Source organism: Vombatus ursinus, unplaced genomic scaffold (genome assembly GCF_900497805.2).
Source record: "Vombatus ursinus unplaced genomic scaffold, bare-nosed wombat genome assembly UNPS02014825.1, whole genome shotgun sequence".
In the NCBI taxonomy this organism is placed as follows: Eukaryota; Metazoa; Chordata; class Mammalia; order Diprotodontia; family Vombatidae; genus Vombatus; species Vombatus ursinus.
Genome location: NW_020954603.1, coordinates 2,994,484 through 3,015,474, shown reverse-complemented (window position 1 = coordinate 3,015,474; position 20,991 = coordinate 2,994,484). Strand labels below are relative to the sequence as shown.

The window sequence follows — 20,991 nt, the reverse complement described above, 5'->3', positions numbered from 1 at the left end:
GCATAAATTAGTTGTCTGTATAGTTTGGATACCAACCCTTATCTGAGAAATTTGATAGAAAGATTTTCCCTCCATGTTTAACTGCTTCCCTCCTTATAATAACTGCACTGATTTTGTTTGTATAGAATCTTTTCAGTTTTATGTAATCATTGTTACATATTTTCATTTGTAATTGTCTATATCGCTTCTTTTGTAAAGAATCCATCTACTACTCATACCTGTGGCAGTCACATGATTTGTTTCTCTTTTAATATTTATGGCACTATCTCTCATATTAAGATCACATGTCCATTTCTGTGTATTGTGGAATATGACCTCTGGTGCTGGTCTCAGCCTAGTTTCTGCCAGACTGCTTCCCAGTATTTTTCCCCCAGCATTTAGGGAGCTCTTTGTTATGAAATTCATGTTTTCTGCTGTACTGCATGCTGGCTTTATTGAGCTCTGTCTGTGCTCTTGACTGCCCCTTGCCTAGCCTGTCCTGTTAATGTGCCTCTATGTCTTTGACCAGTGCTAGATAGCTTTGATGACTGCTGTTTCACTGTTTCTCATGCGGTTCTAACATCTGAATTCTGCTCCTTGTAGGCTGACCCCTCAAGCCCCAAGCCTGAAGTTCTTCTTGGACCTAGTGGCAGAGAACCTTCAAGAGAAGGATGGTGCAAGTTGCACAACGGTGAGCTGGGGCGTGTGTGTGCGTGTGTGCACGCCCTTTCTGTTGGAGGGCAGGGGAGGATTGTGCTTACCCAAGCCAGGATCACATAACTAGGAGTTCAGGCCAGGCCAGGCCAGCAAGCATTTACTAAGTGCCTGCTGTTTGAAAAGTTGATATCAAACCTGTGTCTTCCTAAAGTCCAGCACTAACCACTTCACCACACTGTATCACTAGTAAGAGTGGGTCCTTCCTGTGGCTGCCTGGTTCCTTTCCGTTCTGCTCCCTGGCCTGGAAGGACCAGTGTTTCTGTGCCACAGGGGCCGGTGCATTTACCAGTGGGAGGAACAAAGAGCTGGGGTCAGAGGTCAATGGGTATCTTCTCAGGCACCCTCTCTGTGCATATGATAGTAATGCCTGCCACTTCCCCCCTTCTGTAGCTTAGAAAACTTTCTCCTCACCACCAGCTTGTGGGGAAGGTCCTCCAAGTTTTCATGTCCTTGTTGAATAGAGGGCCTACCATTGTAACATTCAGAGGTGAAAGGAGATTTGAGCCAACTCCCTCATTTGACCAATGGCAAAAACAAGCCACAGAGATCTTGTCTATTCATGTTGGTTGGCCACAGAAGAGCCAGTGGCAAGCCTCAAACTCACACCTAGTCCTTGGCTGCACGCTGGCCTGTGTCAGACACTCTACCTTTGTTGTGTCCTCAGCTGACACGTACTGTAGTTGTTCCACCCCTTCATCGATGCTCTTTCACAGGGACCGTGGTCAAAGAAGTTCATCTCTCCCCTCTTGGCTTCACTTGGCCCCAGGACGAGAACAGCAAGAGAAATTCATTGTGTTGCCAAGCCTTTGCTGCCGGGTGGGGCCTGCCAGAGCTTGGGAGCCATTGCCACATGTACCAAGAAGTGAGGGTCATACACATTACTCTACAGCATTGAAGGAAGTTGGAGGATTAGTGGAGGGTGAATTACTTTTGATCAATTAACGCTTGAATTTCATTTGAAAGTGTGTGTGTGTTCATTTGGAATTGAAACTCTTGTCTTTAGTGAACTCATTGGGGACTTTATATCTCATCGGCTGTGCCAGCCAAGTGGAAGCATAGGCAAGTCCTGGGAAAACTCCGAATTGGGTCTCAGTCACAGATTGTGCCTGCTTCCTAAGGACAGCCTAGCTGGGTTCAGAAAGGCTCGTTACCACATTCTGGGTCAGAGAAACGCAAGTGACAAATGGCCCACAGTCCTCTTTCACGTCTATTGCAGTGGAAGAAAAGTGGCTGAGAATGATGACATAGTGTTTAGACCATCGATCAACATTAACTGAGGCCTTGTCCAGTGACCAGTAAGTAGCCATTCTCCTGGAGGAACTGACTCATATCTGTCTTGACATTCACATTATCAATGAAGGCAGAAGGCAGTTACAGGGTAATGGAAGGGTAGTTCTTGTTCTGGAGAAGAATGTGAAAAAAATGTGTTGTTGGAATGGGTTCTGCTCTGTGTCCAAAACAACAAGAAACATAATTTCATGGGATACTTGGTTAGCCTGGCATGCGGTGCTTTTGATATTGAAAGGCCTTCATGACCTAGGTCCCTTTGACATTTCCTATTTTCTTATACCTTACTCCCAGACACATCCTCTTTGATCCAGGGTCACTCTCTTCCTGGCTGTTCCTCAGACAAGACATTCCATCTCCTGACTCTGGGCATTTTCACTGACTGTCCTTGTGTCTGGAATGTCCTCTGCCTCCTGACTTCCCTAGCTTCAACTAAAGCCTTTCCTCCATAGTGCTTTCTGCTGTTGTTTTCTTCAGTTTATCCTGACCACAGCTGTTTGTACATAGATGTTTGTATTTCATCCCCCATTAGACTGTGAGCTCCTTGAGGGCAGGGGCTGACATTTGCCTTCCTTTTTTTTCTTCAGCAAAGATAAAGGCCAAAAAAGATGAGCAAACCACAACAACAACAACAAAAAGGATGTGACCATGGAAAGTTATTCTAGTGACAGAGAAGATTAAGACACAAACTCAGAAGAGGACAACAATGTCAAAACACCCATGGGCAAAGCCCCAAAGAAAAACGGGAAGTGGTCTGAAGCCCAGAAAGAACTCATGGAAGAGGTCAAGAGGGAGTTTTAAAATGATATAAGAGAGAAAGAAGAAAAATCGGAAAAAGAAATGAGTCATGCAAGATAATTACGAAAAAAGAGTCAGTAGCTTGGAAAAAGAAAACAACTACTTAAAAAGTAGAATTGGCAAGATGGAAAAGGAGGTACAAAAATCCACTGAAGAAAACAACTCCTTAAAAAGTTCATTTGGCCAAATGGAAAAGGAAGTACAAAAGTTAACTGAGGAAAACAACTCCTTAAAAGTTGGAGCCCCTCACACACAGGGTAAAGGGAAAAGGCTAGAGCAGAATATATTGTGCTTCAGCTGAAATTAAACAAGCAAGGGTAGCAATCCTGATCTCATACAAAGGAAAAGCAAAAATAGACCTAATTAAAAGAAATAAGGAAGGAAACTACATCCTGCTAGAAGGCACCATAGACAATGAAGTAATATCATTACTAAACATATATACACCAAATGGCATAGCATCCAAATTCTTAAAGGAGAAGTTAAGTGAGTTACAAGAAGAAATAGACAGCAAAACTATACTAATGGGGGACCTCACATGTCCCCTTTTAGAACTTGATAAATCCAACCAAAAAAGAAACAAAAAAGAAACTAAGGAGGTGAATAGAATATTAGAAAAGTTAGATATTACAGACCTTTGGAGAAAACTGAATAGCAACAGAAAGGAATATACCTTTTTCTCAGCAGCACATAGTACCTACACAAAATTGACTAACTATTACGGCATAAAAACCTCAAAATTCAATGTAGATGTATGCTTTTTGGATCATAATGCAATAAAAAATTACATTCAACAACAGGCAGTGGAAAGATGGGTTAAAAATTATTTGGGAACTAATCCTAAAGGATAAGTGGGTCAGAGAACAAATCATAGAAAAAAATTAATTAAAGAGAATGACAACAATGAGACAACTTCCAAAAATTTGTGGGATGCAGCCAAAGCAGTACTTAGGGGAAATTTTATTTTTCTGAATTCTTACATCAACAAAATAGAGAAAGAGCAGATCAGTGAATTGGGCATGCAACTAAACTAGAAAAAGAACAAACTAAAAATCCCCAATTGAGCACCAAATTGGAAATCCTGAAAACCAAAGGTGAGATTAATAAAATTGAAAGGAAAAAAAAACTATTGAACTAATAAATAAAATGAGGAGCTGACTTTATGAAAAAACCTACAAGATAGATACCATTGGTTAATTTGATTTAAAAAAAAAAGAAAGAAGAAAACCAAATCTCCAGTATCAAAACTGAAAAGGGTGAAATCACCACCAGTGAAGGAGACATTAAAGCAATTATTAGGAAATATTTTGCCCAATTATATGCCAATAAATCTGACAATCTGAGCAAAATTGATGAATATTTACAAAAATATAAATTACCTAGATTAACAGATCAGAAAATAGAGTGCCTAAATAACCCCATCTTAGAAAAAAAAAATTAACAACCATTAATGAACTCCCTAAGAAAAAATCCAGAGGGCCAGATGGGTTGACAAGAGAATTCTATCAAGCAATTAATTCCACTCCTACATAAACTATTTGGAAAAATAGGCTAACTCCTTTTATGACACAAATATGGTACTGATACCTAAACCAGGAAGAGCTAAAACAGAAGAAAAAAATTATAGACCAATTTCCCTAATGAATATCAATGCAAAAATTTTGAACAAAATACTAACAAGGTAATTACAGCAATATATCACAAGGATTATATACTATGACCAGGTGGGATTTATACCAGGAATGCAGGATTGGTTCAATATTAGGAAAATTATCAAAATAACTGACCATACCAGTAACAAAACCAACAGAAATCATATGATTATCAAAATAGATGCTGAAAAACCTTTTGACAAAATACAGTGCCCATTTCTATTTTTTTTATTAATTTAGTTTGATTTATCAACAATCACTTCCATAAGCTTTTGAGTTTTAAATTTTTCTCCCCTTTCTTCCCCACCTCCCTCCCCAAGATGGTGCACAGTCTGATATAGGCTATACACATATATTCCTATTAAACATATTTTCACATTTGTCGTGTTGTAAGGAAGAATTAAAACCAATAGGAGGAGCCGCAAGAAAGAGAAAACAAAACAAAACAGAAGAAAAAAATAGCAAATAGTATGCTTCGATCTGTTTTCAAACTCCATAGTTCTTTCTTTGGATGTGGATAGCATTTTCTATCATGAGACCTTTGAAGATGTCTTAGATCCTTACATTGCTGAGAAGGGCTCAGTCTATCAAAATTAGTCATCGCATAATGTTACTGTGTACAATGTTCTCCTGGTTCTGCTCACTTCAATCAGCATCAGACCATACAAGTCTTTCTAGGTTTTTCTGAAGTCTACCTGGTCATCATTTCTTAAAGCACAGTAGTATTCCATTACATTCATATACCACAACTTGTTCAGCCATTCCTCAATTGATGAGCATCCTCTCAATTTCTAATTCTTTGCCACCACAAAAAGAACTGCTATAAATGTTTTTGTACATGTGGGTCCTTTTCCTATTTGTATGATCTCTCTGGGATATAGCCCTAGAAGTGCTATTGCTGGGTCAAAGAGTATGCACATTTTTTATTGTCCTTTGGGCATAATTCCAAACTGCTCTCCAAAATGGTTGGATCATTTCACAACTCCACCAACAATGCATTAGTGTTCCAATTTTCCCACATCTTCTCCAACATTTATCATTTTTCTGTTTTGTCATGTTGGCCAATCTACTCATTTCTATTGAAAACACTTGAGAGCATTCCTTAGAGAACGAGTGTCACATTATTATGGTTCCCATTTTATTGATGGAGAAGCATTGAAGGAGATGCTGTCATGAAGAAAGATCTGTGGGGAGAGGATTCTGGGAAGATGGCAGAGTAGGTCAGAAAATTTCAAGCTCTCAAGATTTTCCTCCACAAAAAATATAAAATAGTGCCTCTGGATGAACTTAGATCCCTGAAAACAAATAAGAGTAGGGGCAGAAGAGGGGTTCTCTTGGGACAGTTGGAGAAGATCAGAAGAAAAATCCCAGGAAGAGATTTCCTTCCTGTGAATAGCAAACACCTCCAGACCAGGGTCCCCTTTAACAACAAGCAGCAAGCCCTGGGGTTAGCTGGGTTGGGAAGCTGCCTCAGCCCCACCCACATGAACTTTTACCCCAGGGACAGTGAGGGGAGTTGGACATCTGACCTGGGGAAGACTGAGGGAACCTCTGCTGACAAGGAATGCCAGACCCAGATGTGCTACAGAGAACTGCAGTGCAAGAAGGAGCTAGCACACATCTGGTGAGTGCAGAAGCAGTGGGGTGGGGGGGGTTTACCACTGGCTGTGGGCACTGGAAGTCTTGGTTTGAGTTCAAGGTCAGAAGGGAGAACTGATGAGGATTAGAGGCCAGAGGCACCATCCCCCAGGACTAGAGGTGATTATAAAAATTAAACATACCAAAAAATGCACAGGCAAAGGAGAAAGAATCCAACCATAGAGAGCTACTATGGGAACAGAGAAGATCAGGGTTCATCTTCGGAAGAGGATAATGAAGCAAAAAAAACCCTCTTCTACCCCAAAGAGTAATGTTAAATGGTCACCTGCCCAAAAAGAATTCATAGAAGAACTTAAAAAAGACTTTAAAAATCAAATGAGAGAGATTGAGGAAAAACTAAAAAGAAAAATAAGAATAATACAAGAAAAACAAGATTAGAAAAGAAAGTCAACCAATTAGAAAAGGAGATCCAGAATCTTAAGGAAGAAAATGACTCCTTGAAAATCAGAATTGGTCAAGGGGAAGCCAGCAAAGTTATAAGAGATGAAGAAATGAAAAAGCAAAATATAAAGAATGGAAAAACAGAAGAGAATGTGAAACATCTCATAAGAAAAACAACAGATCTAGAGAACAGATCAAAAAGAGAAAACAAGAATAATTTGACTACCTGAAAGTTCTGATTAAAAAAAGAATCTTGATGCAAGAATACGTGAAATAGTTAAAGAAAATTGTCCTGAAGCATTAGAACAAGAGGGGAGAGTAGAAATAGAAAAAAAAAATCCACCAATCACTACCTGAAAGAGATCCTACGAGGAAAACTCACAGGAATGTTACAGTCAAATTCCGAAATCTCCAGACCAAGGACAAAATATTACAAGCAACAAGAAAAAAAAACAATTTACACGGTGGTGCCACAGTTAGAATCACATGAGACCTAGCAGTGGTGACACTAAAAAATCACAGGTCTTGGAACACTGTATATCAAAGAGCAAAAGAACTGGGCTTCCATCCAAAAATATCATACCCAGCAAAGCTAAGCATAGTTCTAAATAAAAAAAAATGGACATTTGATCAATTGTCCGACTTTCAGGTCTTTGTTTTAAAAAAATCAAAACAAAACCCTGAACGCAATAGAAGATTTAACATACAAGAGCCAAGAGAAATATAAGGTACATGCCAATGACCAATTAAAAGGGACTAAATAAGGATAGGATGTTTACCTTTTATGTATGAAAAATGTAAAACCTATGTCTAAGATTGTTGCTATTATTAGGTAACTTATAAGGAAGACTGGGGTAGACCTGAGTATGATATGACTTCAAAAAGTAAAACCATCCAAGTACAGCTGAAAGAGTAATTATCTTTTAGAAATGAGGCGCAAATGAGGTGCAAATGGAAGAACCAGTGCAGAGGGATTAGATGGGGGATGGGGGGCCCTCAGCTCTGGAAACCTGCTGTCATCGGGAATGGGTCTGAGAGGGGAAAACACACGTACATTTAGAAGAGTACAAAAATCTTCTAAATTTAGGAAGAAATAAAGCTCTTAAGGGGGTAGGGAAGGGGGAGAAGATAAAGGAGGGATCTTTAGAGGGGAGGGTGTGGGAATGGGTTAAGAGAGATATAGAAGGGGTTTAGATTTAGGGGAGTGGAAGGGTAAGGGAGGGATTGCGGGAGTGGGGGTAGGTTAAGTAATGGGAGGGTAAGGTAGTAGGTAGAAGTAAAGTAGAGGAGTTAGGAGAGAGGAAAAAAGAGATGCACAAAAATAAACACAGATTAGGACTAGACTCTCTTAGGGAAAGTCTATGTTTATATATGTATGTATGGGTATAAGTGTGTGTGTGTGTATATATATATGTATATATATATATATATATGTATATATATATATATATATATACACATCAATATATCAATATCTGTATATAAATATATCCAGTGCTCAACTGTAGCCTTGGGGTAGCGGGTGGGGGGAGGGAGGGGGAAAAAAGAACAAAGTAAAAAGTGTGCAGGAGAGAACAAAAGAAAACCTGCAAGGAAGCAAAGAGAAGATGGGCAGCTTTCAACATAATGCACAGTATTTAATATATAGGCTTTCTTGAAATGAAAAGTTATCACTATGTATTTTGAATCCTCTCCTATGTTCTGCTGTGCACATGACATTTTTTTTTGTTTTTTTCTTATTTTATATTTAAGTTTACAATGTTTCTTTTTCTTTTCTTATTATGTATTTAAGTTTTAGTATTTATCTAAAATAAAAATTAAAAAAAAAAAAGAAAGATCTGTGCTGTGCCCTGGGTCTAGCTTTCTTTTCCCTAAAGAGGCTTCTGGGCTGGGCAGGTGACATTTCCTCTTGTGAGGCTCCTGCTCTGTCCCTGACTTCGGGGACAGCTTCTCAAAGCGGAGTAGGCACTCAAACCCGTTCCTTGGTGAATGGTGCCTGGGAGCTCCCCTTGGCCAGTCTGGGAGAGGGTGAACACGATGTTCACATTCCTCAGGAGCTCCACGTGGACCTGCTTCCCCTTCCAGGCTAAGACCTAATTTATTCATCAGTTTTGATTGGAGCAAGAGCATTTAGGAGCCAAGGGCCTGGATTTGGAGTCAGGGAGACCAGAATTCAAATCCTGCCTCAGATACTTAGTAACTTGTGACTCTGGGCAAGCCACTTAACCTCTGTCTGCCTGTTTCCTCACCTGTAAAATGGAGATAATAGTATCACCTATCTCTCAGGGCTGTTGTGCGAAAACACAGCTCAAACCTTGAAACGTTGTAAAAGCAGCTAGGAGGAGCAGTGCTGGAGACTGCTGGCCCTCAGGCACTGACGAGTTAGGAGACCCTGGAGAAATCATTTCACTGCTGTCTGCTTCAGTTTCCTTAACTGTAAATTGGAAATCATAATAGCACCTTCCTCCCAAAGTTGTCGTGAGGATACGTAAAATGAGATAATGTTTGTAAAGTGCTTTGTGAACCTTAAAGCACTATAGAATTGCTAGTAATAATAATAGTAGTAGTACTACTCTATATACATTTTATATAATAGTATTTACATGATTTATATTTTTATGTTTACATAATAATATATGCAAATGTATTATTTTATATGAATTATCATTTATATAAACAATAATAATAGTTTATTATGCCTGGCTCCATTCTCCAGAGGGGTTTCCTCCCTCTGTCCTTTACCACTTCCACCTGCAAGCTTTCTGTCTGTTTACCAGGCAGCTGTGTTGTAAGAGCTAAGTGAAGGGGAACACAGTTTTCCTTGAGTATTTAGAGGTCCATAGAAGAAAGGGGACAAAGTTAAGTCTTGTTAGTAATAGTTTAGATGGTTCCCGCTGAGAAGGAGAGACTGTCGTCTTTGCTGCCAGCCTCCAGTGACTCAGAGATATTATCCCATCAAATGCAACATAGCGAGGAAGGCCCCGCACTGCATCATGCAGAAGTAGTGGCCCTTGTTAGGCCCTGAGATGTCTTGTCACTTCTTCTGTCCTGTCCTCCCCTCCTCTTGTCTTCATCCCTTTATAGCTGTACGCTACATATAGGGTCCATTTCTTCACTTTATCATGTGTTTTTTGGGCCACGTTACTAACCATTGTTAAGACTGCAGTGATTTGGTGAGGAGCTGTTAGCAGTATGGAGAGGAAAGAGTGCTAAGATTGCTTCTGCCTGCCCACTCTATTCTGTTTTTCTAGGGAAGCCAGGTGGTGTTGTGGACAGAGTGCTGGGCCTGCAGTCAGGAAGACTCATCTTCCTAAGCTCAAATCTGGCCTCAGGCGCTTACTAGCTGCATGATCCTGAGCAAGTCACTTTGCCTTGTTTGCCTTAGTTTCCACATCTGTAAAATGAGCTGGAGAAGGAAATGGCAAACCACCCCAGTATCTTTGCCAAGAAAACCCCAAATGGGGTCACGGAGAGCTGGACACGACTGAAATTACCAAACAACAACAATAATACCTACAAACCCGTCCTTCAAGCTAGAGTTCCAGGCTTCTCTATGAAACCTACCCTGATCCCCCCCACCCTTTCAATCTGGACTCAGCAATTGACCTTTTGATGTCTGAGGATCAGCCTAACTCAGCTAGACAAAATTCATCACCATCAAGCATACTGTCCAGAGATACGTTATCGAGGCCGTCTGCGGAGACGTTGGAGCTTTGGGGCCCCGACTCTGGAAGGAGGACCTCTCTTGCTGCTGTATGGTCCTTCTGTTGGTGCTGGCAAGTGAGGGAGTAGGGTACAGAGCCTGATTTAGAGTGTCACCATCCACATGTAGAGCTGGCTGGCTGCTAACATTAGGAGAATCAGGACCCACTCTGAGCCAGGGTGTGATAGCAGTCCCACAGCCAAGAACTGATATCCCTTAATCAGAATAGCTCACATTTACATAGTCCTTTAAAAAAAGTTTATGAAACACTTTCCTCAAAACAACCCTGGAAGGTGGGTAATATACATGTTGTTAACCTAAGCGTTCTAGACTTCAAGCCCAAATGGCCACACAGCTGCCATATGCCAAATAATGATCAAGAAATCCAATGAGGAAGATTAGTGAGTGACCTTTTTCTACTCTAGAACTACACAAAAAGTCAGCTGGAAGCTCATGGGCAATAGGGAAGGGAGTCCTCCAGCAGAGCCAGCACCAGAGAAGGGTAACCTCCCAGCACAACCAAAGATGGACAGAGGACACATGTGGCCTGCCAGGTTCTTCGTCCCAAGCAGCAAGTCAGAATGCTGCCATGAGAAAGCCCTAGGGTGGGAACTGTGGAAGACCTAAGGACCAGCAATCCAGCAATCCTCATCGCTCAGACCAGGACAGGCCTAGGGTCTCTGAGCTTCCTAACACGCTGTCTGCAGATACCAGAGAAGGTCCTGAAGATCTTACACCTTGACACTCAGAGCCAGAGTGAGACAGCCCCTGGAGGAAAAGTTCATAAGAACCCAGGGCACCCAAGGTGTGCTTGGGCTTGAGTACTGTGCACCCCGCCTCCCCTGCCTAGAAGTTCAGCAAAAATGCAGCAGGAAGCTGAACCAAGTCAGGAACTGAAGCTGGAGAGAGGAGTAAATAAAATGCTAACTAGTATAAAAGCAGTGGAAAACCCAGAGACCCCAGAGAAGGAGAATAGCTAACAACTGCAAACAGAGACTCAAAGGAAAATTGGATTTCCTACAACATGACTCCCTAGGGTGACACTTCTCAAAGTGTGGTCTGCAGACCCTTCAGGGAGTCTGAGAGGTCAAAATGATTTTTGTTATAATACTAAGATGTTGTCATTTCTAAGCTAAGCACCGGTAGCACAAATATTAAAAATATAGACAGTACCTACCCTCAAGGAGCTTACATTCAAATATGGAGGACAAGACAAATAGGGGAGAGATGACCAAGGATTTTGTTCTGGGGAAGTGGAAAGGGGTTTGGGGGGGGAGGTGAGAGTGGAGAAGGCTGGGTGGCTAACTGGGCAGGCTGCAAAGCTGAAGCCTGGTCTGGTGTCTGAGGCCGGCCTGTATACGTTCTGGCCCAATTAGTGGGCCCAATCAGTCTGGTGGGACCAGACTGTAGGGCTAGAGCTTTAAAGACAAGTGGATTGGCTTCCCTTAGGCTTGGGGCATGAATTCTGGAAAGTCTAGGGGTATAGGCCTAGATGTCCAATCCTGTGTGGAGAGAGCTGGCTTGGGTAGAGATCGGCTAGGTGAGACTTGAGACCAAAGCTGGGTTTTCTGTGTTTAAAACACACCAAAGAAAATGGTTCTCTGGTTAGTGTTACAGCATTGGCTTGTTTACAACAGAGAGTGTTTGCAGCCATTCTGAAGGCCAGTGGGTAGTGATCAACTTAGGGAGAGCTCAAGGGTGCTCCAAATTAGGGTTAGAGATGTGGGCATCTCCTTATCTCATGTTAAGGTGCATGCATACTGCTTTGGATCTAATTCTCCTAGATGCCTCTCCCCCCCAATTTCTCTTCTTCCCCCTCTGAATCTCAGAGCTGGAGAAACTTCCAAAGGACATCTGGCCAACCTGTGTATCTTCTCTGTAGCATTCCCCAGAATGGCCATCCAGACAATCATAAAATGGCAGACTATGAAGATTCATTCAACATCAGACAAACACGTGTGAAGTGTGCATAGCCTAATACAGGAGGCTGGGAGAGATGCAAAGTTTAGATAAGACATAGCCCCTCACAGAGGTAGAGGAAAACCCAAACTTAGATAATTATCATATATCATATCACTTGGTAAGTATGTTAGAAAATTATAGAAGTGTGTAGTGGGAGGTCTGTGGGAGAAGCTGTTACTAACCCTGCCGAAGGAAGGAATCGGAGAAGGCTTTGGAGGAGGTTAATAGATAAGTAGAAATTCAGTCGATACAAGATGGGTGGGCGGGGCATTCCTGGTCTAGGGGTGGCTTGGTATGTATTCCACCTCGCTCGCTTTAAGGTGAGGAAAATAAAGCAAAGTGACTTTCCCGTGGTCCCCCAGCTAGTAAAAAGGGATGGGGAGCACATTTATTAAGCACCTACTATGTGCCAGCATTGTACTAATCACTCTGGATACAAATAAAGGCAAAACCAAGCCCATCCCTCAGGTAGCTCACCGTCTATTAGGGAAGACAACATGCAAACGACTAGATACAAACAAGTTACAGACAGATAGAGATACATTGTAGATAACAGAGGAAAGGTCTTAGCAGTAAGAGGGATCAAGAAAGTGCCCGTAGAGAGGCAGGATTTTGGCTGAAGAAAGCCCGAGAGGCCAGATGGCAGAGGGAGGAGGAGAGCGCTCCAAGCTTTGGGTCTCAAACCCTCGTCTTCTCAGGCCAAGTCTAGGGCTCTCTCCCCCAATGACATGCCGCTGGTTATCAAATCATTTCTGTCTGGGATGGGTTTGATCTCTGCACCATTTCGTCATTCTGAGGAGCAGAGAGCTCTTTGGAATTTTTAATTAGGAGTGACTGAATGTTCTAATAATATGACAGTAAGGATAAGAGCTGAAGCCAGACTGCTGATCTTTTCTGTATGTTATCAGTTATTTTTATTTTAATTCTTTTGTAACATCCTTTTTCAGATCATGCTCATCTTGGCAGCTACCGATCCAAGGACTATAAGGTGTGTAGAAAAGGTCAGAGAAGAGAGAATGAAAGCTGTGTGTCTATTCTGAGGGAGGGTGTGAATGTGTGGCCCCATCACATATGCGCATGCCATAAGAATGGCAGCCGTGGAAGGCCAGAGAGGCTCTCTGTGAAGCCATGATTTAGCTCCTGTCCTCAGGCGGGGTGCTGACAGTTGTCACAGTGACAGACGTCCCCCAGCACTTCAGGGGCTCTCTCCAGGTCCTTTGGATTCAGATGACGGGTGTCTGCCTGGGATTGGCAGCGATGATGGCGGCTCAGCAGCTCTTGCATGCTTTCTTTTTGTTCTGCCTCTGATGAAATGGAATCTTCTCAAATACAAGTGACATTGTGTTTTTTTTCATTAGGGGGAAGGGGAAAGAAAGAGAATAAGCTTTTATATAGTGCCTACTCTGTGCCAGGCACTGTGCCAAGCCCTTTACAAATATCTCGTTTGATCCTCACAGTAACCCTGCATGGTAGGTGCTATTATTATCCACATTTTATAGCTGAGGCAAATAAGGCAAACTGAGTTTAAGTGGGGCTTGTCCAGAGTTACACAGCTAGTAAATTTCTGAGGCCAAGTTTGAACTCAGGTCTTTTGGTCTTAGGCCTGGCCTGCTTCTTTACAACTGTACCACCTAGCTGTAAGCTTCTTAGCCTTCTGTTCATTCATTCATTCATTCGTTCATTCATTCATTCATTCATTCATTCATTCATTCCAGAAGTGTTTATTGATCACTCAATTCTTCTTGTTCTCATTATTATTGACCCTGCAGTATGGAAGTAAATGCTGGACCAAGCGGGCCAGAGAAGTGCTGAAGAATCACACAGCCAGGACTAGTTAGGGAAAACCTTCCCAAAGAACAACGACTTGAGCTAGGTCTTGAGAGATTGACAGTCCTCAGGTAGCCAGAGAGAAGGGGACAGTGTACCCCTAAACGTTTGGGGTTGACAATGCACATGATGTGTTCAGAGGACAGTGAGATGCCAAGTCAGCCTACAGTGGGGGATTTTGGCTGGGGAATAAAGGAACCATGATTTCCTGCCTACATGAACACATTAGGGGTTCATTGTGTTTTCCAAATCATGCCCCTTTTGTCAGGGGTACCTGGTTCTCCCAGAAATCTCAGCTCTTCCATCTTCCTTCTGCAGTGTCTGTATCTGTCTTATCACCAAGTCACATCCACTCTTCCAGGTGATCCCTCTCAGAATCATGCCCTTCCTCCTCGGCCCCATGGCCACCATCCTACCTTACCCTCCATGCTATACCCAGGTCTAGCATAAAATCATAGATCTGGAGACTTGGAAGCAGCCTTAGGTCATTCTGCTTGAAGGCCTCCGTTGATGGGGACCTCATGACCTCATTAGGTATCCCACTCCATTTGTTAGGAGGTTTTCCTTAAAGAGCCAAATTGTGTGTACTTATAATATTCTCCCATTTTCGTAGTTCTTTCTTCTGGTGTTTTTTCTGCATAGGAGCCTTCAGTCCCTGAGGACAGTTTTCTTGTTCTTCCTGAGTCTGCTCTTTGCCAAATTAAATATCTTTTGTTGTTGTTGTTGATTTTTAACATCTGTTTTTCTAATATAGCTTTATTTTGTTAAATATTTCCTAATTACATGTAAAAATTTTTACCATGTTTTTAAATTTTGAGTTTTAAATTCTTTCCCTCTCTCTCACCCCTGTCCTACCCCTCCTCCACCCTTGAGAAGGCAAGCAATATATGAGTTATACATGTGAAATCATGCAAAACATTTCCATATTAGGCATGTTGGCAAAAAAAAAAGCAAGAAACTTTTAGAGTAAAAAAATTATGCTTCAATCTGCACTCAGAGTTCATCACTTCTGTCTCTGGAGGTGGATAGCATTTTTCATCCTGAGTCCTATGGAACTGTCTTGATTTCATTGTATTGTTGAGAATAGCTAAGTCATTCACAGCTGATCATCGTACAATGTTGCTGTTACTGTGTACAGTGCTTTCCTGGTTCTGCTTACTTCACTCAGTATCAGTTCATGTAAGTCTTTCCAGTTTTTTCTGAAAGCATCCTGTTCGTCATTTCTTATAGCACAACAACATTCCATCACAATCATATAGCACATCTAGTTCCACCATTCCCCAATCAATGGGCATCCCCTCAATTTTCAGTTCTTTGCCACCACAAAAAGAGCTGCTATAAATGTGTTGGTATGTGTGGGTCCTTTTCCCTTTTCTTTGATCTATTTGGGATACAGACCTAGTAGTGCTATCAAACTAAATGTTTTGAATGCTTTCCATTGATCCATCCCTGGAAAGTATATTAGAAAACTGCAGAAAACGGTGCACTTGGAGGACTGTGGGAGACACATAGTTTCAAAGCTGTTCTCCATTGTGGCTTGTCAGTATTTCACCTAAAATGTGGCACCTAGAAATGAATTCAATTCAGTAAGCATTTAGTAAGTGCTTAAGTCTTGGTACTAAACACTGGGGATACAAAAACAAATTTAAAAAAAAACAGCAACAACAGCAGTTTGCCTTCAAGAAGCTTATATTTTACCTGAGTAGGGTGGAGGGAATGCAACATTTAAACATGGTTTGTTGAGGGAAGGAGTAACTAGGTGGATCAGAGATGCACCTGTGTGGCACGTGGAAGGAAGGTAAAGATTTCAGGACATGGGAGAGAGGAAGAAACGCCTTCAACACATGAAGGAAAGCCACTGCAAAGCCACCAAGATAGAGGATGGGGCAGGGTAGCTAAAATGGAGTGCGTGGTGGAAAATCACGTGAAATAAGTCTAGAAAAGTGTGTTTGAGCCTGTGAAAGGCCTTAGGGGCCAAGCTGAATTGGCTGTATTTTCTTCTAGAAGCTACAGGGAACCACTGAAGATTTGAAAGCAGGATCGTGACATGGCCAGACCTGTATTTTAGGGGGATGTCTAGATCTGTTCACCATACTTGAAATGTGCTCAAATCAGGGCACAAGACAGTGGAACTAACATTTCCCTCATCTTAGACACTAGGCTTCCATTGATGCAGTCATAATGTCCTATTCTCACACCTTTCTGTGGTGTTGAGGGGGCCCTGACTTCCCAAGGCAGAACAACCTGCTAGAGTAGGGGGCTGGCTGTGACCTGGAGAGAACCTCTGAGAGTGTCCACTCCAACCCCCCCCATTTTATAGAAGAAGAAGCCAAGCCCCATAGAGGGGCAGTGATGAGGAAGGCTAAGGCCGATAAGCTGGGCTTTTCCAAGCCAGGGTGGATCGAAGAGGAAGGAAAAAGAAAAGTACTGCTCAGGTAGAGGGGATGCTCATGGACCAGTAAAACAGTGGGCATGTTATTTAATCCTGTTAAAATGATGCAGCAGGATAATATAAGTGCAATATCAGTGCAAGCTATCATTCTACTTTTGAGGATAATGTGCTGAAATGTTAGCTAAGATGTTGTTACACTTTGGTGGCTTTGGAATGATTTGAATGACTAGACCCAAAGAGTGAGGTATCAATGAATTAGTGTCATTTGGGAGGGAGGTTCTGCAGAGGAGTGATCCAAGGATCAGTCTTTAGACTGATCTGGGTCATGTTGCCATTCACCTCGTTAGGAGCGTAAATGGCGTACTGTTATCAAGTTTGAGATGACACAAAACTTATAAACAGTGGCTAACTTACTGGGTGACAGAATCTGATCTCTCACAAGTTCTCAGTAGACTAGTATGATGGCCCAAATTGAATAGGGAAAAATGGATGCAATTTGTACTTACACTGGTACAAGATGAGGGCCAGCCTACAGCTCATCTGAAAAGTAGTTGGTGGTTGGAGTGGACACAAGGTCAGCAGGAATAAGCAAGAAGATGGGGCAGTCTCAGACAGAGGGCCCACAATAAGGGAGATGGTAAGGTCCCATTCAGACCACATTGGGAGTGTTGTGTTCCATCCTGGGCCCTGCAGACTGTAGCTTGTCTAGAGGAAAGTTCTGAAGAGGGTAAGGGTCTGAAAACTGTCAGATGTGGATTGGTTTAAAGAATTAGGAAGCCAGGATAAGAGAGGTCTTTGGGAGGACATGATGACTGTCTTTAAGTATTTGAAGGCCTGATGTGTGGATTTGTTCTGCATGGCCCAAGAGGTCAAAATGAAGAATATTGGTTGGAAGAACAGAAAAGCAGATTCAGGCTTGATCTAAGAACAAAACTGTTCTAAAAGCAAGAGCTAACCAAAAATGGAATCAATGACCTCAGGGAGTACAGAGGAAGTAGTGAGTTCTCCCTCACTGGAGCTTTTCCACCAAGTCTGAATAGCCCCTTCCCAGGATCAGTCAGTCAGTCAGTCACTGAGCTTCTCTTGGGCACGTTCCTTGCACCAGGCCCTTGGCTAGGTGCTGGTGAGAGAGATGCTTCCTGTTCAGAAGCAAGGGTTGAACTAAATGGTGCCTGAGGTCTCCTCCAATTCTGAGATCTGGGGATGCAAAGGCAGAGGGAGCAGAGCAGTAGTGAGGCATTGTAGGGAGGAGGCATTGTCTGAGGAGAGGCGGGTCCCCTGGCGGGGTTTCCTGCTTGGCTGCTCCAGGGAGATTCAGGGCTTGGCCACTGAGATGCCATCCCCATAACCTGAGTTACTGTAGTGTGCTCCAGTTTGCCCCCAGCTGTCCCTGCATTAGCCCTGGGACAGAAGGGGGAACAAATACTAATCTCTCCATTTCATAGATAAAGAAGTTGAGGCTTAGAGAGGGATCACCTAGCCTGTGTGTATCAGAACCAGATTCCAATGAAGCTCCAGGCTTGTTCATAACATCCAAGGTATTTTCTTAAGGAGCTGAATAGATTCATTGGTTTATTTCAGTAGAGAACTATAGGTAAGTATGTAAAGAGCTATGTGCAACCCCACCCCACCTCTTCATCCCAATTTGATGAAAATGGATTCATAGACATGAGTTGAGATATTGGGGTGGGGGACACTCCTTCATAGGTACTCCTGAAACTGCACCCTTGTGCTCAGTGCCATTAGGGTGATGGCCTTTTCCATTGTGGGACAGTTCTGCTTGATAGGAAGGTCTTTCTTGTTTAAATTTGTACCATTTTTGAATCACATAAAAGGTTAGTGCTTTAAATCCACTATGCAGAGAGACCTGTGGAGTCCTCAATTTAACAGTCATTTATGAAAGTGCAAAAAGCCGTGTTCATTGCAGGGGGTGCAAAGGTGAAAGAAGAGAATTAGGAGATGATAGGATTTTGAGCTGGAAGGGAGTGTTGAGGTCCTCAGGACCAGAGAGGAGGGCAGTGACATGGATAAACCTATGCTTTAGGAAATTACCTTAGCACCCTTGTGGAGGATGACTGCAGGATGGAGAGACTGATCTCAAGTGACCAATTAGGGGATTGGCCTAGGACAGGACAGAGGCATGGAGTACCGGGGGAAATGGCCTATAGGATCCAGAAAAGAGGACAGAGGAGGGGAGGTCAGCCAGGTAGGGGCAGAACCAGGAGGGAGTGGAGCGACAGAAAGCTCAGAGAGAAGAAGATACCCAATAGGAAAGGATGGTTATCCGTATCAAATGGTGCGATGGTCAAGAAGGAGGAGGCCCGAGAAAGCAGGATCCAATAGGACCATGGAGAGTCTATGAGGGTTAAGCAAGAGGAGGCGGGCATTTTGTTAGGAAGAAGGAAGAGGGGGTGTGATCTTAGGCCACAGGAAAGAGCCATGGATAAGGGGAAATTGAACATGAGAGCATGGTAGGGGATGACTTTGGAAGCCATCTGCCAGAGGAGGTCGGGAATGGAGTTATGGGTAGATGTCAGAGCCTTGGGGAGAAAGGCCACTTCTTCTTTTGTGAAGAGAGAGGGGAATATGAAGAAGCTCATGTGGGATGTCTGTGAGTGGAGGACTGGGGTGACGTGGCCTAGGAGAGGAGAGGAGAGGTTTGGAACAGCCAAGAAGGGAGTGGAGTAGAGACTCGGTGGGAGGGGTTGAAACCGAACAGCCAACGATTTTTAAGTTGTCTTAATGCAAGTTCCTTTCTTGAAAATGTTGAGGAGCCAAAGGAGGCTCTGTTCAGCATTTGGTTGTACTGTAGGCCCTCTTGCCAGGACGATTTTGCTTTTCTTTAGCAGTGTGCCTGGCAGGTAGTGAGTGCTCAGTCCATTTGAATTCACCTGAATCGATTCTCACTAACAAGGAAGAATTGGAGGCTGGGCTTCCTTCAAGGAGGGAGAGCTCCATGCTTCCAGCAGGGGGCCTAAAAGATGGAGGGAGGGAGCATGTTAGCCCTAGAGGAAGGGCAGCCAGGAATTGGCAGAGGTGGTTAATGGCAAGGTCGGAAGGACTGCCAGAATATGACGGGCTCATCTTTGCCCTCTGACCTGGCAGGTGTCATCACTGTAGAGCTGGAAGGGGTCTTCATGGCCACAGAATCCGCCTCTTCATTTTACAGATGAGGAAGCCGCCCCAGTCAGGTGAAGTGGTTGCCCGTGCAGCAGTGAATATCCAATGGGGGTTTGAGCCTTGGTCCCCTTGATTTCTCAGTCAACTTCTGAAGAATCCAGATTGTTTCAGGGTCTCTGCAAAAGGAGAAGGAAGGCTTTAGGTGACATCCAAGCTCATCACTTCCTCCTGTATGTGCTTTCCCCTGAAAGGGGTGGGTACAGTTCCAACATCTTGCTTTCTGATGTAGTGGAAAGACCTGCCACAAAGTCAGAAGGCCTGAGGTTGAGATCAAGCTCTGCCAGTTGGACCTTGTATGACCTTGTGCGAGGATCTTCCCTCTCTGAATCTCAGTTTCCTCATCTGTAAATGAGGGGCTGGCTTTAAAGAGAAGGTGTTCTCTCAGCACTCCAGAATCCAGAGGCTGTTGTGTCTGATCTTCAGTCTGAGAAGAGGTGCTCTGCAGACAGCTCACTGTGGAATGACTACCCCTCCTATTAATGAATCTGTGAGAAGGCTGGGAAAGGATGGAAACGTAATCAAAGCACCAGGAGCCGCCTGGGCATGAGACGAGACCCAGACTTGTGCTGGCTTCTGATGGTGTCTAGGCCATGAAGCTAGCAAATGTCAGCACTTCTGCTCATTTAAATCTATTGGGGTCTCCTTGGAGAGCTCCTATACATGCAGGTCGCCAACTTGAAAAATGTTCATGGCCATAGAGACTCTTTATCTTGGACATTTTAATTAAAATTGATTTCTTTTCTAAAAAGAAAAAAGTTATTGGAGAAAACCATTGTTTGTGCTATCTAGGTTAGTATAGCTATCAATTAATTAATTAATCACATTCCTAAGACCTTTAAGCACTATTTCCTAACAAAATTCATTCAGGGGTATTGGGAGAGAATTCACATCCTGGCTTGTCTGGTCCTCCAGCCTCAGCCTGGAGAAGGCTACGAGGACGTCACCTCCAAGGATGGGGAACCACTGCCTTCCAAGGCTGCTCAGCCTACTTTGGGATAATGCTCATTGTCAACAAGTCTTTGCTGACAACAGGCCTAAATCTATCTCTCTTCTATATCCCCTCTCTCCTCCCCTTCACTTTCCATTGGGTCTAGTTCTGCCTTCTTGGGCCAAACACCTACGGAGCCAGCATTCAGCAAACGTTTATTAAATACGTCATCTGCAGTGTGATGCTGAGGACCTGGCCTCCAGTCTTTGTGTTAATCCCTGTGTGGCCTTGGACAATTCGCCTCCCTTCCCTGGGAAAACCCAAAAGTTTCCCTTTCTGTCAAATCCGATGGCTGGTCCTAGCCTTAATATGCATCTGCTCATCCAGGTTCTTGGTTGCAGATGTCAGAGCACAGCCGGAGCAGAGCTCCTCCACACTGAGGGATTTAGATTCAGATCTGTGTCACCTTGAGCAGGTCCCCACCTTTTTGGGGCCTGTTTTCTATTCTGGAAAAGGAGGCGTTTGG

At 43.1% G+C, this 20,991-nt stretch overlaps 1 protein-coding gene across 1 annotated transcript in view; it reads left to right on the top strand.

Moving 5' to 3' along the window:
- The window catches only part of SPATA6 (spermatogenesis associated 6), a 137,104-nt gene that overhangs the window by 63,052 nt on the left and 53,061 nt on the right, over nucleotides 1-20,991 (top strand). The window contains exons 10-11 of the mRNA XM_027837967.1: nucleotides 583-670; nucleotides 13,086-13,126. Coding sequence (XP_027693768.1) covers nucleotides 583-670; nucleotides 13,086-13,126 — 129 coding nt within the window. The remainder of the gene's footprint in view (nucleotides 1-582; nucleotides 671-13,085; nucleotides 13,127-20,991) is intronic.